Source organism: Leopardus geoffroyi, chromosome E1, assembly GCF_018350155.1.
Source record: "Leopardus geoffroyi isolate Oge1 chromosome E1, O.geoffroyi_Oge1_pat1.0, whole genome shotgun sequence".
NCBI classification, from domain to species: Eukaryota; Metazoa; Chordata; class Mammalia; order Carnivora; family Felidae; genus Leopardus; species Leopardus geoffroyi.
In genome coordinates, this window is record NC_059330.1 from 47,273,709 (window position 1) to 47,291,964 (window position 18,256).

Below are 18,256 nucleotides of genomic sequence, written 5' to 3' on the forward strand. Positions count from 1 at the left end.
TATCGTTCCTTCTTCAAAAGAATAAATGCCCTGAAAGCAAGGACCATTTCTTTTTGGGTTTTTTGTTTTGCTTTGTTTTTTTTGTCTGTTTGTTTGAGAGAGAGAGAGAGAGAGAGAGTGGGGGAGAGGGGGAGAGGGGCAGAGGAAGGGGGAGGGGAGAGAATCTTTAGCAGGTTCTATGCTCAGCATGAAGCCCCACACAGGGCTTGATCCCACAACCCTCTGATCACGACCTGAGCCCAACTGCACCACCCAGGTGCCCCTGCAAAGGCCGTTTCTTATCCGTGTCTGCATCTCTTTGAAGTTTTTAACCAGTACCCTGCACACTAAGTATTAAATTTTTTAAACTTTTTTTATAATTGCATTGTAAGTAAATACTTACAGAGACTTTATATATGACTAAATTATAACATAAGTTAACATCCTTTTCCTCTTAACACTTGGAAAATTAACAGTGAAGAAATACAAAAGGCAAAGACATACTAGAACAAAGAGAAAAAAAAACACAATGAGATATCACCGCAGAACTGTTAAATGGCCATTATCAAAAAGGCAAGAAATAACATGTGTTGGCAAGGGTGTGGAGAAAAGGGAAACCTTGTGCACTGTTACTGGGAAGGTACATCAGCACAGCCACTGTGGAAAACACCATGGAGGTTCCTCAAAAAATTAAAAACAGAACTACCATATGATCCAATAATTCCACTTCTAGGTATCTACCCAGAGGAAAAAAAATCACTATCTCAAAGAGGTATCTACACCCCCCATGTTCACTGAACATTATTTACACTAGCCAAGATTTGCAAACAGCCTAAGTGTTCATCAACAGGTGGATGGATAAAGAAAATGTGATACGTGCGCATGGGCACACACCAGAAACACTATGGAATATCATTTAGCCATAAAAAAGGAAATTAAAAAAAAAAAAAAGGAAATCCTGCCATTTGCAACAAACAACATGGATAAAACTTGGGGACACTAGGCTAAGTGAAATAAGTCAGGCAGAGAAAGACAAATACAGTAGGATCTCACTTACATGTGGAATCTTAAAAAAAACCCTCAAAGACACAGAGAACAGATAGGGGATGGGGGAAATGGGTGAAGATGGTCAAAAGGCACAAACTTCCAGTAAAAAGATAAATAAGTTCTGGGGAGGTAATATATAGCCTGTGACTATAGTTAACAATATTGTATATCTGAAAGTTGCTAAAAGAGTAGATCCTTGAGAATGCAAGCTGGTGCAGCCACTCTGGAAAACAGCATGGAGGTTCCTCAAAAAACTAAAAATAGAACTACCCTACAACCCAGCAACGGCACTACTAGGCATTTATCCACAGGATACAGGTGTGCTGTTTCGGAGGGCACATGCACCCCCATGTTTATAGCAGCACTAACAACAATGGCCAAAGTATGGAAAGAACCCAAATGTCCATCGACGGATGAATGGGCAAAGAAGATGTGGTGTATACATATACAATGGAGTATTACTCGGCAATCAAAAAGAGTGAAATCTTGCCATCTGCAACTATGTGGATGGAACTGGAGGGTATTACGCTAAGTGAAATTAGTCAGAGAAAGACAAACATCATATGACTTCACTCATATGAGGACTTTAAGAGACAAAACAGGTGAACATAAGGGAAGGGAAACAAAAATAATATAAAAACAGGGAGGGGCACACAACAGAAGACTCATAAATATGGAGAACAAACTGAGGGTTACTGGAGGGGGTGTGGGAGGGTGGATGGGCTAAATGGGTAAGGGGCACTAAGAAATCTACTCCTGAAATTGTTGCACTATATGCTAAGTTGGATGTAAATTTTTTAAAATAATAAACAAATAAATAAACAAATAAATAAAAATTTGAGTAGCTAACAATAAAAAAAAGAGTAGGTCTTAAAAAGTTCTCATCACAAGAAAAAAAATTTTTTAGTAATTTTTTTACGTTGTTTTTTTTTTTTAATGTTTTTATTTATTTTTGAGACAGAGAGAGACAGAGCATGAGCAGGGGAGGGGCAGAGAGAGAGGGAGACACAGAATCCAAAGCAGGCTCCAGGCTCTGAGCTGTCAGCACAGAGCCCGACACTCTCGAACTCGGGCTGTGAAATCGAACTCGGACTGTGAAATCATGACCTGAGCTGAACTCAGACACTTAACCAACCGACTGAGCCACCCAGACACCCCTACGTTTAGTTTTGAGAGACAGAGTATGAGTAGGAGGGGCAGAGAGAAAGGGAGACACAGAATCTAAAATGGGCTCCAGGTTCCAAGCCTGACGCGAGGCTTGAACTCACGAGCTGTGAGATCATGACCTGAGCCAAAGTCAGACACTTAACCAACTGAGCTACCCAGGTGTCCCAAGAAAAAAATTTTTTAACTACATTAAGTGATAGATGTTAACTTATTGCAGTAATCATTTTGCAAAATATATCAAATCATTATGTTGTACACAACTACTTTAATGTTATATGTCAATTGTATCTCAAGACAAGTGGAGAAGGGAGAAAGTTAACAAACAAAACAAAAAAAAAAAACAGAGGATAGAAGACATAAGCAGTAAAGCAATTTTTGAGAATTTGTGGAATGTGGAACTGGAAGAAGAGGAATCTGACTTCGCAGAGAGGAAGAACTTTCAGAAGTGGAGGGGAGGAATGAGACAGCTAATTCAGGGTTCCTAATGGGAAATTTAGTGACACGTGCATACACGTGAGAGCCCGAGCCACCTTCCGTCATCTAATTTCCCAGGATACTGGGCATACACACTCTCTCAGACCCCTAAGTTCCAGCCACAGGCAAGAAATTTAAGAAATCTTCCCTTAAGAAAGCAGACTCACAGGAGAAAAATAAAAAAGAGAAAAATGAAAATACAGAAAAATAACAAATACTGGTATCTAGGGTTCCACCAAAGAAAAGGAAGTCTCACTCCCCAATCACCTTACAGTGAAACTTACCAGTTGAGAAACCATGGCCACCCATTACCCAGAGTAGGTGCTATTCAGTGTCTCACTCCATGAACAGCTAAGGTTCATGGTATCCAAAAAAAGCCTCCACTATTAAGGAGAGAAAACTGAAAGAGAAGAATGGAATCTGGGGCACCTGACTGGTTCAGTCAGTAGAGCATGTGACTCGATCTCAGGGTTGTGAGTTCAAACCCCACATTGGATATGGAGCCTACTAAAACAAAACAACAACAACAACAACAACAACAACAACAAATTGGACACCTGGGTGGCTCAACTGGTTAAGCATCTGACTTTAGCTCAGGTCATGACCTCGCTGTTCATGGGTTCAAGCCCCACATCGGGCTGTCAGTCAGTACAGAACCTGCTTCAGATCCTCTGTCTCCCTCTCTCTCTGCCCCTCCCCACTCATCGCGCTCTCTCTCTCTCTCTCTCTCTCTCTCTCTCTCTCTCTCAAAAATAAACATTTAAAACAAACAGCAACAAGCAAAACAAAAAGAATGGAATCTGAGGTAACAAAAAAAAAAGCTCAAGAAAACTATAATAAATGTCATCAGAGAGATAAGAAGATAAGAAAGGGCATTACTTCCAAGAAGAGGATGATCTAACATAGGAACAGAGGAAAAAGCTTTGGGAAGTTATGTAACATAAATAGTTATTGTTAGCTAAACTTTCCAAATTCAATAATAAAAATTAAATATTTCAGTAATTCAATAATTAAAAATTGGGCAGAATATTTCAACAGACACTTCACCAAAGATTTGCTTCACAGACAAGCAAATAAGTATATGAAAAGATATTAAGCATCATTAATCACTAGGTAAATGCAAATTAACATGGAATTAACATGGCGGTGCACAGCCTTGTATGTGTTTGCCAAAACTTAGAGTCAAAATTATATACTAAAAAGGGTGATTTTTATTATATATGAAAGGTGTACTTCAATAATTTTTTAATTACCATTAATAAGAAACATAAGAAAATATATCGTTAAACAGGATGCTTCTATAAAAAGGCAACAAAAAAAAGCAACTTTTAGAAATTAAATAACTGGGGTGCCTGGCTGGTTCAGTAGGTAGAAGTGTACAACTCTTGGTTTCAGGGTCATGAATTCAAGCCCCATGTTGGTCATGGAGCCTAGTTACAATAAACATTTTTTTTTTAATTTTTTAACGTTTATTTTTGAGAGACAGAGAGACAGAGCACAAGCGGGGGAGGGGCAGAGAAAGAGGAAGACGCAGAGTCCGAAGCAGGCTTCAGGCTCTGAGCTGTCAGCCCAGAGCCCAATATTGGGCTCAAACCCACGAACCATGAGCGTTGGTGGTACAGTGGTGAGCATAGCTGCCTTCCACGAACCATGAGATCATGACGTAAGCCGAAGTAGGACACTTAACCAACTGAGCCACCCAGGCACTCCATAAAAAAATTTTTTTTAAAGATTAGAAATTAAATATCTGATAGCTGAAATAAAAACTTAACAGAAAGTCTGGAAAAGAAAAAGAAAAAAATCGCCCCGAAAGCAGACCAAAAGGACAAAAAGACAAAAAAAAAATTTAAAAAGACAAAAAACTTAGTAAGATCAGTCTAACAGATCCAACATCTAACTAGGAGTCCAAGAAGAAAACAAAGCAAATTTGGGGGAAAATGAGCAAATAACAGAAAAAACTTTCCCAAAATTAAAGAACACAAATAAATCTCCATTTTTTTTTTTTATTTTTTTTTTTTCAACGTTTATTTATTTTTGGGACAGAGAGAGACAGAGCATGAACGGGGGAGGGGCAGAGAGAGAGGGAGACACAGAATCGGAAACAGGCTCCAGGCTCTGAGCCATCAGCCCAGAGCCTGACGCGGGGCTCAAACTCACGGACCGCGAGATCGTGACCCGGCTGAAGTCGGACGCTTAACCGACTGCGCCACCCAGGCGCCCCTAACGTGTATTTATTTTTGAGACAGAGAGAGACAGAGCATGAACGGGGGAGGGGCAGAGAGAGAGGGAGACACAGAATCAGAAGCAGGCTCCAGGCTCTGAGCCATCATCCCAGAGCCCCACGCGGGGCTCAAACTCACGGACCGCGAGATCGTGACCCGGCTGAAGTCGGACGCTTAACCGACTGCGCCACCCAGGCGCCCCTAACGTGTATTTATTTTTGAGACAGAGAGAGACAGAGCATGAACGGGGGAGGGGCAGAGAGAGAGGGAGACACAGAATCGGAAACAGGCTCCAGGCTCTGAGCCATCATCCCAGAGCCCCACGCGGGGCTCAAACTCACGGACCGCGAGATCGTGACCCGGCTGAAGTCGGACGCTTAACCGACTGCGCCACCCAGGCGCCCCTAACGTGTATTTATTTTTGAGACAGAGAGAGACAGAGCATGAACGGGGGAGGGGCAGAGAGAGAGGGAGACACAGAATCGGAAACAGGCTCCAGGCTCTGAGCCATCATCCCAGAGCCCCACGCGGGGCTCAAACTCACGGACCGCGAGATCGTGACCCGGCTGAAGTCGGACGCTTAACCGACTGCGCCACCCAGGCGCCCCTAACGTGTATTTATTTTTGAGACAGAGAGAGACAGAGCATGAACGGGGGAGGGGCAGAGAGAGAGGGAGACACAGAATCAGAAACAGGCTCCAGGCTCTGAGCCATCAGCCCAGAGCCCGACACAGGGCTCGAACTCACGCACCGCGAGATCGTGACCTGGCTGAAGTTGGACGCTTACCGAGTGCGTCACCCAGGCACCCCTAAATCTCCATTTTAAAAGGGCCCACCAAAAGTGCCAAGATGGCTCAGTGGAGTAGAGTATAGGACTCTTGATCTCAGGGTCCTGAGTCTGAGCCCCACACGTGATGTCCAGTTTACTTACAATAAAATAAAAAAATTTTTAATTAAAAAGAAGGGAGAGGGACCACCAAGCACCCAGCGCAATTAATGAAACAAAACCCTACATCAAGGGATATGGTATTACTGAAAAACCTCATGAAAGTAGAGACCATAAAAAGAGCGTAAAAACTTTACAAAGGAAAAAAACAAGTCACACGTGAAGAAAGTCAACAGAATGGCCCTAGACTTCTCAGCAGCAACACTAGATTCTGGAATACAATCAAGCAAATCTTTCAAGTGAAACTGATTTTTAAATTTAGGATCCTATATACCCAGCCAAACTATCTATCAAGTATTAGAGTTGCAAAGGGCATTTTAAACATAAATGATTTTTTTTTTTAAGTTTATTTCTCATGCACATCCATTCTTAGGAAGCAACTAGAGGTTGTGCTGAAAAAGAGCAGTAGATCAGGAAAAATGTAAGACTCAAAAAACAGAATCTACATGGGGAAGCAGCAAAAAAGAAGTTCCAATGTGATGTTCAAAAAATCTACAAGAGCAACCAGTTCAGGTGAAAGCATAAATGGAGAGGGGTGCAGAAGGGAGATCAACAAGCAAAAAACATGGAACTGTTATATTTTTTTTAACATTTTATTTTTAAGTAATCTCTAAACCCAATGTGGGACTCAAACTCACAACCCCAAGATCAAGAGTCGCATGCTCTACCAACTGAGCCAACCAGGCACCCATGGAACTGTTACATTTGACAGTTTAGAAAATAGTAGGAGATATTTTACAGACTTGACAGTGCACTGGGCTAGATACATAGAACATTAACCAAGTAAAAAAATAAGGCAATGAACTCCAGGAAAATAGTTAGTAATAATAATTATAATTATAGCACGGTATTTGGTTCAATTGTCAATATTTACATACTTATGATAATGTAATATATTCCTCAACATTTATCCAAAAATCATGCTATAATGAGAAGATATGGAAAAGGGTAATTATAATAAGGCTAAATCTTCATCTATCATTAACAAAGTCAAAAGAGAAATGTCAGAAACTGATAAACCAAATATAAGCATATTATTTTAAAATACTGTGGTAAATCCCGGGGGGGGGGGGGGGGGGCATACAGCTACAGGAATTGAAAGTCACCTTTGGAGGGGTCTTGGGTGGAAAGAGGTAGAGGCAGGGAGCTGCTTTTGTTCACTATGAGCCTTTAATACAATTTTAATTTATGTTACCTATGTTCATACATTACCTTGATAAAGACCGTGACAGGGGAAAATCTCGCTATATATCAATTAAACACTGTTTGTTTGATATAATCCTAGTTGTACCTTTTTAAAAATATGTAGGTAAAAACATGTTATAGGAAATGGTATAAAAACATTCCTGATAGTTACCTCTGGTTGGTGAGATTATAGATTTTCATCTTCATCTTTGTATTATGTGTATTTTCCCAAAAGAGTAAATCTGCACTATTTTTATAATTTTTCACCACAATTCTTAAAAACAACTTGAAAACAGATGAGCTCCCCGGGGAAGAAGGGAGATAGTGAGAGGGCCATGCATGGGCTGGTTTGAAAACCTGGAAAACTGGTGTTGAAGGAACAGGCAGAGAAAGGCAGCACGAACTACCAAAGAGTTAGAGTAGCGAGAGTGCTTTCTATTACTTTAATTGACCATTGTAAATAACTGAAGGAAATATATTATTTATAATAGTTCTGGAACAAATCAGATGTGAGGTAAACCAAATTTTTTTTTTTTCAACGTTTATTTATTTTGGGGACAGAGAGAGACAGAGCATGAACGGGGGAGGGGCAGAGAGAGAGGGAGACACAGAATCGGAAACAGGCTCCAGGCTCTGAGCCATCAGCCCAGAGCCCGACGCGGGGCTCGAACTCACGGACCGCGAGATCGTGACCTGGCTGAAGTCGGACGCTTAACCGACTGCGCCACCCAGGCGCCCCAAACCAAATTTTTTTAATGGGTAAGTTAAACATTCAATGTTTCTTTGGGGGGGGGGGTATTAAAGCTCTGTTTTAATGCATATTTTTACTTAAATGGGGTTCTCAAAATATTTTTAGACCTGGCGAATCAGATGACATCTTCTGACAGAATAAAACACTACTTCACTAGACTGGAATTAAGGCCCTGATATCTTCACAGAATCTCCATCTTCAGTTCAGGAACGTATCAACAGATAATAATAGCTACTATCTGTTGAATCTTTATACCATGTGCCACTGTCCGAGGCATTTCACATGTATTAACCATTTAATCCTCACAACACCCTGAATTAAATGGTATGATATCTCCATTTTATGAGGAAATGAGGAAAGTGAGACACTGTTAAGCAAATGGCCCATTCACCACGGAGCCCAGATTCAAATTCATGAAGTCTGTCCAGATTCTCCACTTTAAATCTCTATGCTCCATGCTACCTCTTTAGATCCTTGACACACACAAAATTTATCTATACTCCTCAGATTCTCATACATCTTAACAGCCTAAAATTTTGTGGTGGGCTCACACACGCAGGTGCCTGCCACAAGTCCCCACACTCACAGTGTGGAAATCAATGGTATGACTCCACTTACAGTAGTCTTCTGACAAATCCTTCCGGAATAAATTATCCAAAATGACCTGAGGCAGTCCAAAAATCACAGATAATATGAAAGACTTACAACCCAGCTCTCATTCATCGTAAGAGAACGGTTTTAAAACTATCGTAACAAAATGTCTGATCAAAATGATTTTATCAAGACTGTATTTATAATGATCCGCCAATTCCACTCCCAGGTTACACCCTTAAGAAATGAAAACACTGTGGAGACAAAAACCTATACACAAAATGTTGATGTCAGCATTATTCGTTAACAGGCAAAAAGTGGAAACAGTTCAAATTTCCATCACTGGACGAGTGGATAAACAAAATGTGGTATGTCCATATAATGGACTAGTATTCAAATATAGTACTGCTACATGCTACAACATGCATGAGCCTTGAAAACATTATGCTAAGTGAAAGAAGCTACATGTTGTATGATTCCATGTATATGAAATTTCATCCAAAAAAGACAAATCAACACAGAATGAAAATAGTTATTGTCAGGGGGTGGCAATGGAGGAAAGAGAGAACCGGGAGTGACTGCTATGGGTATGGGTTTCTTTTGGGGGAAGATATGAAAAACTGGTATGAAATTAGGGAATGCCGATGGCTGCACAACTCTGTGAATATATTAAAAAACACTCGATTAGACACTTTAAAAAAGGGTGGATTTTATGAAATATATATATTTATATCAATAAAGCTGTTGTTTCAAAAAATGGAATTATTGGGGGGTGCCTAGGTGTCTCAGTTGGTTAAGCGTCCGACTCTTTTTTTTTTCTTTTTTTTTTTAATTTTTTGTTTTCAACGTTTATTTATTTTTGGGACAGAGAGAGACAGAGCATGAATGGGGGAGGGGCAGAGAGAGAGGGAGACACAGAATCGGAAACAGGCTCCAGGCTCTGAGCCATCAGCCCAGAGCCTGACGCAGGGCTCGAACTCACAGACCGCGAGATCGTGACCTGGCTGAAGTCGGACGCTTAACCGACTGCGCCACCCAGGCGCCCCGTCCGACTCTTGATTTTAGCTTAGATCATGACCTCACAGGTTTGTGAGTTCAAGCCCCACAGTGGACTCTTTGCTGACAGCATGGTACCTGTTTGGGATTCTCTCTCTCTCTCCCTGTCTCTGCCCCTCCCCCATTCTCTCTGTCTCTCAAAAATGAATAAACTTAAAAAAAAAAAAAAAAGACTTAAAAAAATGGAATTATTGGGGTTCCTGGGTGGTTCAGTTGGCTAAACCTCTGACTCTTGATTTTGCCTCAGGTCAAGATTTCATGGTTAGTGAGATCCAGCCCCAAGTGGGACTCTAAACTTATAGCATGGAGACTGCTTGGGATTCTCTCTCTGCCCCCCTCCCACTCATGCATGCTTGTGCGCAGACATGCGCATGCTCTCTCTTAAAATAAATAAATAAAACATTTAAAAAATTAAAAAATAATAAATACTGTTTGAGAGTTATTCAGTAATTTAGGTGTCCAATCAATGTTAGCTATTACTGTTACTATTTTAAAAAATCATTCAATAGTCAAAACATAATATTTGAGTAACAGAACTTAATAGCTAGAAAAATATAAAATAATTTTACATATACCAATAAACAAAACAATTAAAACATAATTACATTGAGTTATAGGCACTTTCATTCTTTCTATAAGATTTTACATATACGCACTTTTAAAGTGCATTTTGCAGGGATGCCTGGCTGGCTCAGTTATCTTGGGGTTATGAGTTCAAGTCCCACACTGGGTGTAGAGATTACTTAAAAAGATAAAATCTTAAAGTGCATTTTGCAAGTGTAAGTTTTGTGTTTTTTTAAAGAAATGTTCTGCCTCCTGAGGCTTAACCATTTTAAAGAACTGAAAGCATGAAAAAAATTAGAATGAGGGTCAATGCTAAACTAGTGCTCAACTATGAAGTTGAGCCTATGATATAGGCTATAAGCAGGCATTCAAAGAGAAAAAAAGACCAAGGTGAGCAACAGTACTCTGGGAAGACTTCTGGGAGATGCCTCCTGGAAAGCAGGAAGCGGGATTCGGGGTTCAGGCTTGGCTAAGGGGCAAGAAGGGAGGAATCAATTCAATGCAAAGAGGGTATCTGCTAGGATCTGCTCTGGTCTGAGTCCCCCACCACAATCACCACCTTACAGCCCCTGTATACCCCCTCCAGGGATCCGCAGGCACAGGGAGCACACAAGGTACTGAAGACGAAGAGAGAGTCTACTAGACTAGATCAGAGCTCCTGGCCTCAACAACCCCAGTCCCGCCGTCCGTACACGTTTCAGTACATAGCTCCGCTTCCAAGTACACACCGGGAAAGAAGATGAACGCGAACTGTACACAAGACAGCGTACTACTGCATACCTCAGATGTCCCTGCTCGCCACTCACAGATCAGGCTGCCCAACTTTTCAATAACTCGTTGAGGCCCTCTTTTCTTTCTTTCACTTCTCATGTTTAACCTCTTCAGATACAGATACCTGAAAACAGATCCCACTCATTTCCCTTATAATCCTGAATTCCTATTGCCACTCAAAACACGACCGTTCCTCCAGAAGCCTATGTGATGCATTCCTCTGTCTACACTTCTGATGTTGTCGAGGCCTGGAGAACTCTGAGGCACCTCCTGAACTGATCTTCCATTCAGTGCTTCCAAACCCCTCCGGATCCCCACTGGCTACCTCACCCTCCAATCCATCCTGCAGAACAGAAGCCATGCTAAACTTGCTAACATCCCACTAAAATCATATTCCACTTGTTTCCAGATCTTCTTATCGATCACCAATACCCGCAAATGAAACAGAATTGAAACAGATGGGGTAGGGGGCAGCTTCAGAAACTACCTCCTCCAGTAATACTCTCAATTTGGGGGGAATGAGCTGGCTGCAATGGTGACTTAACAAGAGTCTCCATGATTTGATTTGGTTTTGTTTCATTCTCCTGCGTGCTGCTGATGGGAATACAGCACATCCCCCGGGTGTTCCAGGAATGAAAAATGACAGAGGATCACTGATCCAGCCTGATATTTACCCTACAGATGAGAGCCGGAAAGTACAAACACTATAGCCTGGTTCTCTAGATACTGCCCAACGACAGACCTTTACGGTTTGTTTTTTTTTTAATTTTCTCTTAATGCATATTTATTTTGAGAGAGCAAGAGCAGGGGAGGAGCAGGTGGGGGGGGGGGGGAGGGAGGGAGAAAGGGAGAAAGAGAGAGAGAGAGAATCCCAAGCAAGCTTTGAGCTGTTAGCACAGAGCCCGACGTGGGTCTCAAACCCACGAAGTGTGAGATCATGACCTGAGCTGAAATCAAGAGCCAGATACTTAACCAACTGAGCCATGCAGGCACTCCTACAGTTTCTTATTTACATGCTCATGCTCTTGCTAAACCAGGTTACTTAAGACTGCCCACACTTTAAAATCAGTGCCTAGCTGGCTCGGTCTGTGGAGCATGTGACTCTTGATCTCAGGGTTGTGGGTTCAAGCCCCACGATGGGTGTAGAGGTTACTTAAAAAGAAAATCTTTAAAAAAAAAAAAAAAAAATCAGTGCCTTAGTTCATGTTCCTGCCTCCCTTGGTCTATCCATCATCACCTTGCACATGCCCATCCAGAAAGCATATACCCACACCAACTCCCCCAAAGAGGGTATGATCTTATCCTCCTCTAAATCTCTACTGCATTTTGTAGTTGACTTGTAGCAATCAGGAATTACACAAACACTGAAAAGATACTTGGTTGACAATGGTTGGAATAAATAATGCCAAACCAGTAACAAATTCTGCTTCAGATAAATCTACAGTTCGTTCATGGCATAGAGGCCACTGTTCTCTGTCATAATCCTTAGAGGATATAAATCACCTACTCTCCCAGGGTACCACCAGGTCTTTGGCTTTCTGAAGTCATCAGAGGTTCCAAATTTCATAATTCCAACTAAGTATAATACCTCAGAAGTCCCACACAGGTTACATGAAAAAAAAAAATTCAGTTTCAAGTATGATTTAATTTTTTTAATTTAGCAAATGCTTGATTTTAAGGTGCTGCCAGAATTCCACCAAATGCCTATTAAAACACATTTTTGGGGCACCTGGATGGCTCAGTCGATTAAGTGTCTGACTTCAGCTCTGGTCATGATCTCATGGTTCATGAGTTCCAGCCCCGCATCCGGCTCTCTGCTGTCAGCACAGAGCCTGCTTCAGACGCTCTGTCCACCCGCTTCCCTCCCCTGCTCGTGCTTTCTCTCTCTCTCAAAAATAAACATTTTTAGTTTTTTTAAATTTTTTTTAAGCATTTATTTATTTTTGAGAAACAGAGAGCATGAGCAGGGAAGGAGCAGAGAAAGAGAGGGAGACACAGATCTGAAGCAGGCTCCAGGTTCTGGGCTGTCAGCACAGAGCCCAACGTGGGGCTCGAACTCACAGACGGTGAGATCACAGCCTGAACCAAAGTCGGACACTTAATCGACTGAGCCACCCAGGCACCCCACTCAAAAATAAACATTTAAAAAATAAATAAAAATTAAAAAATAAAACACATTTTCTATATAGTCTTTCTCAGTGTGTTGACAAAATATATCATAAAACCTACAGGCTAAAATATTCTAAATTAAACAATAAAAATAAATAAAAGACTTTTTAGCCAAATGCCTCTAGCTGAAAAAACTAGATGATTTCAATTTTATATTAACAAACTGTCATCTCTATCATACTGTCATGTGAATACCTTATGTACCCATTTAAAATTTTTCTCCATAAAAGGTAAACCTTTAACTCTCCAATGAAAAAAAACTTGTTAATCTATGATTTTAGAGGTACCTAGCTGGCTCAGTTGGTGGAGCATGCCATTCTTGATCTCTACCCATTGGGAATAGAGATTACCAAAAAAAAAAAAAAAAAAACAAAAACAAAAAAAAAAAAAAAACTTAAAAAAAAAAATCGATGGTGGGGGGCACCTGGGTGGCTCAGTCCGTTGAGCCAGTCTTGATTTCGGCTCAGGTCACGATCTCACGGTTCAGGAGTCTGAGCCCTTTGTGGACCCAAATACAGTGCCTGCTTGGGATGCTCTCGCTCTCGCTCTCTGCCCCTCCCCTGCTCGTATGCGCTCTCTCTCTCAAAATAAATAAACTTTAAAAAAAAAATTGATGGTTTTAGAAAAGTAAGCTTGTAGTACCAACCAACGTCTCTGCATCATGAATAGTCATATTACCTACATAGTAGTCGATAGACAAATAAACTAGTGAATAATTTCTTTTGCTGGGAATTTAACATGTTAGTACTGAAGCCAAAGTTCTAGTCTACAAAAATTAATCAAGTTGTTCTAAATTACCAATAAAGAGTAATCCTTTGACAGTAGCTTTGACAGTACAGGATTCAAAGCCACCAATCCTATTTCTTTATGTGCTCTTGGGATATCAAGTCCCACAATGTTTTTTTCTTCCCAAGCATACACATATACACATTTACCTGACAGCCTCCTTCCCAGCCTTTATTGTCTGGAAGTACAGACAATAAAACCAATGAAACTCGTGCTCAGCCTCAACAACTCACTGTCATGCAGTGCTCATTCCAGCCAAGTGGACATATTCTCAAAGTTTAGAACACAAAATGCATGATCCCTTTTACCCTAATCTTGAGAAATAATGTGCTTTAAAAAGTAAATCATCCAACAAGTTAACACCACATCCAGTAGAGAGAGGCAATATGAAATAGCTGTACGAAATATGAAATAGTGTAAACGAAACACACTAACTCTGCTACTAAAAACACTCACTGGTCAAACTATCAAAATTTACTTAGACTAATTTTTAGTTTCCCAAATCCCAAATATTTAGGAGCTATGGCACCCATTGTAGAATCATCAAAACTTCCATCTATTACAGCTCTTACCTAACAATCATTTATCTAACCAATCTTTGATGAGTGGCTGCTATGTGCAAGATACTGTACTAGGAACTGCAAGGGACAGAAGATTAATACAAAAAGATATAATCCTTAACTTCATGTAAACATAGAACAAGAATCCTACCAGGTAGGATACAAATATCATTAATAAAAACAAAATGTCACGGAAGTACACAAATATACAAGTTTGCTTTTTGTTTTGTTTTTTTTTTAAAGGAAACCTAAACACAAATTGTAATTTAAGTCGGCATACACACAAGCTCTCAACCCTAAGTATTGCCTGCTGGTCCCTCAAAGAGAGGTCAAAGTTAGCTGAACAACCCTGCCAAAATGCCTCAGTTCTGTCTAGCCCCAAATAACTTGCTCAGATAGTGTAATTCAGTCTCTATGGGTCTTTCATTCTGGGCAGAAAGAACCACATGCGATTTCGTAAGGTAAAAACTATTACTATAAAAGATACTAACTTGGCGAGAAATGAAAAGTGGCATGCAGTTCCTTCTACGTGCAAGACATAAATACTTGAACTTGATTCATTCCCTTCAATCTCCTCCCAGCCTCCCTTCCTTCTCCCCACCCCCCCAACCGGGCAAAGGCAGGCAACTATTCTGTCAGGCAAAAAAATTACCTTCTGCACTTGCTGTTAAGACAACCCCTATGAGTCTAGTCTGGCTTAATACACTCCTCCATAAGTAGTTAAGCATTTATAAAAAAATGGAAATGTTTTAATTTAACCTCTTCTGCTACCCTAGTCCCTTTTTAAAACCAGTGACACACCTTAATTACTTTGTTAACATCCTATTTCTTTATAAACTTAACTTTGTAAATGCTCGTAAAACTGGAATCTAATTTAGTTAATCCAGACTAACGAAAATGTAAAGGAAGAATCTTGTAGGTTATTGTTACAAATTACTTTTTTTTTTCACAATTTAGTAACCTGCAACTGCGTATTTAATACAAAGCAGCAATTGTGTGTTTGAAATCAAATCAAAACAAAACAAAACAAAACAAATGCATCTCAGCACCAGCCCAGAGAAACTTTCTGTGAGAAAACAGGAGAGAAGTCACCCTGGAGAAATTCATTACACATCCAAGGAAGACTTATCCTTAGAAACAGAATGGGGGGGAAAAAAAGTCATTTTGTAATAAATCCCCACGTACTTCTGCTGTGTAACTTAGAAGTTAGTCCAAAAGTTCACCTTCAGCAATTATGTCTGCATGATCAACTATACATCTTCTGCAACAGGTGATCCGAAACTGCATTTCTCAGGCGAAGCAAAGGGATCGAATTAGCTAAGCCGCGTGTTGCTAACGCTTTCCTACTTTTATTTTGGATTTTACCAAAATGACTTGGAATCGAATGTACTGCCAAATTCGTTTTGGTTTCGTCTGGTTTTCTACGTTGCTTTTTAATCAGCCATTTACTAGCAACTGTTGCACGAGCCCATTAGCACCCGAGAATAAAAACAAACACACAGGACCAGATAAGGCTCCCCTACTAACCCAACTGATCCATTTCCTTAACACAATTTTAAAACCACACTGCTAGGAGTGTGAAGAGAAGCATGTTTTTGTGTATCTGTGTGCCACAATCTGTCTAAATCCTCAATTCCCTTTTAAGGAACAGATATATAATAAAAATCTAAAAGAAACCACATTAGAAATGCAAAGAGGTTTGCAAAACAAGAGGCTTCTTTCATTCCAAAAACCAAACCAAAACAAGGGGAGAAAAATGAATGCAATGGAAATGTGTGTGCCAAAGTTTCAATCCTGCCCGGTGGAGACACTGCACTGGCACAAATTTTGAAGAGGAAAAAGAGGGGGTTGGGGGGAGAGAAAGAGAGAGCGAGTGTGTGGCCTGCAAACTGCAACAATGCAATCTCCATTTTGAACAATGCGCCTCTTTCCTCTTGTAAATCTAGTTTTTTGCCACTTGATGTGCCGTCGCATTTCCCCTCCGTTTTGGGGGGGGAGGTGGGGGTGGGGGGAGACCAGAGAGGGAGTGAGCAAGGGGGGAGGGTAGAGGAGGTGGGGAAGGAGTCTGCAGCAACTGGGCTGGGTGGGTACCTGGAGTGCTGCTATAGGTGCTATGGCTCCTGAAGCTGCTTTCCGTGCAGTAACTGGCGTCGTCGTCGTCGTCTTCCATCTCCTCCGGATAATCGGAATCATCGTCGTCCTCCTCCATCTCATCCTCCTCGTCGTCCTCGGAATCTTGGGTCTCCTCGGCGTCGCCGTCCTCCTCCTCCTCCTCCTCCTCCTCGGAGACCATGTCCTCCTCCTCCTCCTCCTCCTCTTCGCTCTCGTGGTCATCGTACACCACTTTGTTGACGGCCCTCCGGGCCGGGGTGGTCCGGGCCAGGTGGCCGCCGCCGCCCCCGCCCCCCGTCCTGCCGCCCCCGCCTCCTCGCCCCCCCCGGCCCGGGGCGCTGGTGCTGGGGGGGGCCGGCGGCGGCGGCGGCGGCGGCTTCCTCCGGCTACTGCTGCCCCCCCTGGGCGAGCTCAGCCGCGTCTTGGGCGCCACCTCAGCCTGGGCGGCGGCCCACCTGCCCCGGCTGCTGCCGCGGTGCCGCGAGCGGAGCCCCCCGATGGGTCCGGACGTGGGCGGAGGCGGCGGCGGCGGCGGCGGGGCCGGGGTGCAGCGCTCCGCAGCGGGAGCCGCGGGCTGCTTGGGCGGCCTGCCCCGCCGGCCCCTCATGTCGGAGCCGAGGCGGGGGGAGAAGGGAAAGCGGAGGGGGGAGGGGCGGGCGGAGGGGTGGCGGTGGGGGGCGCCGGGGCCGGGTGGGGAGGCCCGCGGGGCCGGGCGGGAGGGGCCCGGCCGGCGGAAGCGGGTGGAGGGAGAAGGCTCAATCCGAATTGCTGGGGCCCCACTCCGGATCGCCTTCAGCCGCCATCTTGTTTCTTCCCTCTCGCTCGGTGACTGGGGGAACCGACAGCGGCCGCAGGCCCGGAGCGCGGTCACGTGAGCTGCGCCGCCGACGAGCCTGGGACGGAGCGAGGCCGCGCGGCGGCCGCTAGGGGGAGCGCGGGAGCGCCGGGTCGGGGGCGGGGAAGCAGGGGCGCCTCCGCGCGGCGCGGCTGGACCGCGGACTCGGGCGGCGCGGCGAAGAGAGGCGCAGTGCTCGCGAAGTGCCCCGGGGCACTGGCCAGGGGAGACCACTGCTTCGGCGGAGTCCCCGCCGGCGCCTGGACTCAGCAGATCCTCCCTCTCACGTCTCCTCTTCCCCAGCTCGGAGAGGAGGGCAGGAGCGGCTCCATACTCGTCCCCCTCCCGCCCCCTTGGGGGAAACTGATGCTGAAAAGAGCCAAAAGATGTCCGGAGGGGGCCGCCTGCACCAGCGCGAGAGGGAAATTAACCGGGGCCCGGGGAGACGAGCCCCCAGAAATGTGAAACTCCTAAGACCTGGTTCTAGAGAATCCTAAAATTGATCCCAATGACAACTACCCGGGGGCTGTGCCAGGAACCACGCCCTGGGCTGCCAGACCCTGGGGGAAAGTCGCTCTGAGATTCAGTGGATAAAATCCCCACCCGAAGAGCCTCAGCCGGAACGCAGCTACATTCCAGTCTCCTTCCACCTTTCCCAGTGTCCCAGCTAGAAACTCGACCACCTTGGCAAGAACTTTCCAATTTCTTATTAGCAGTAGAAAGGATGACTTCCCGCCTAAAACCTAGTTCGAAATATTGTGTGTTTGTGTTATCTTTTCTGGAAATAATTTTAATTTCTTAAAAGTCACTAGATCTCAGCTTAGCCCAGGGAACGAATCATGATGATGAAGTGTCAGGCACCGCCAGACCAAGTCAGGTGTTCAACTCACAGGAATCAAGGTCAGCTCGGGATTAGAGAAAAGTTTTATACATATATTAATATCTATCAAGGGGCGTATGGGTGGCTGAGTCGGTTAAGGATGGGACTCTTGATCTCAGCTGAGGTCTTGATCTCAGGATCCTGAGTTGAAGCACTAAGTT

The 18,256-nt window shown here is 43.3% G+C and overlaps 1 protein-coding gene across 22 annotated transcripts in view; it reads right to left on the minus strand.

The window, feature by feature from the left end:
- BPTF (bromodomain PHD finger transcription factor) overlaps positions 1-17,219 on the minus strand; it is a 151,889-nt gene extending 134,670 nt beyond the window's left edge. For 12 of the 22 annotated variants that reach the window (XM_045490716.1, XM_045490713.1, XM_045490712.1 and 9 more), the window contains exon 1: positions 16,360-17,218. In XM_045490716.1, the coding sequence (XP_045346672.1) occupies positions 16,360-16,987 (628 nt within the window). In that variant the 5' untranslated portion in view covers positions 16,988-17,218. Of the gene's footprint in view, positions 1-16,359 lie in introns of all 22 variants that reach the window. The other 10 variants (XM_045490725.1, XM_045490727.1, XM_045490715.1 and 7 more) reach the window with 3 other exon arrangements.
- Positions 17,220-18,256: the final 1,037 nt, after the last annotated feature.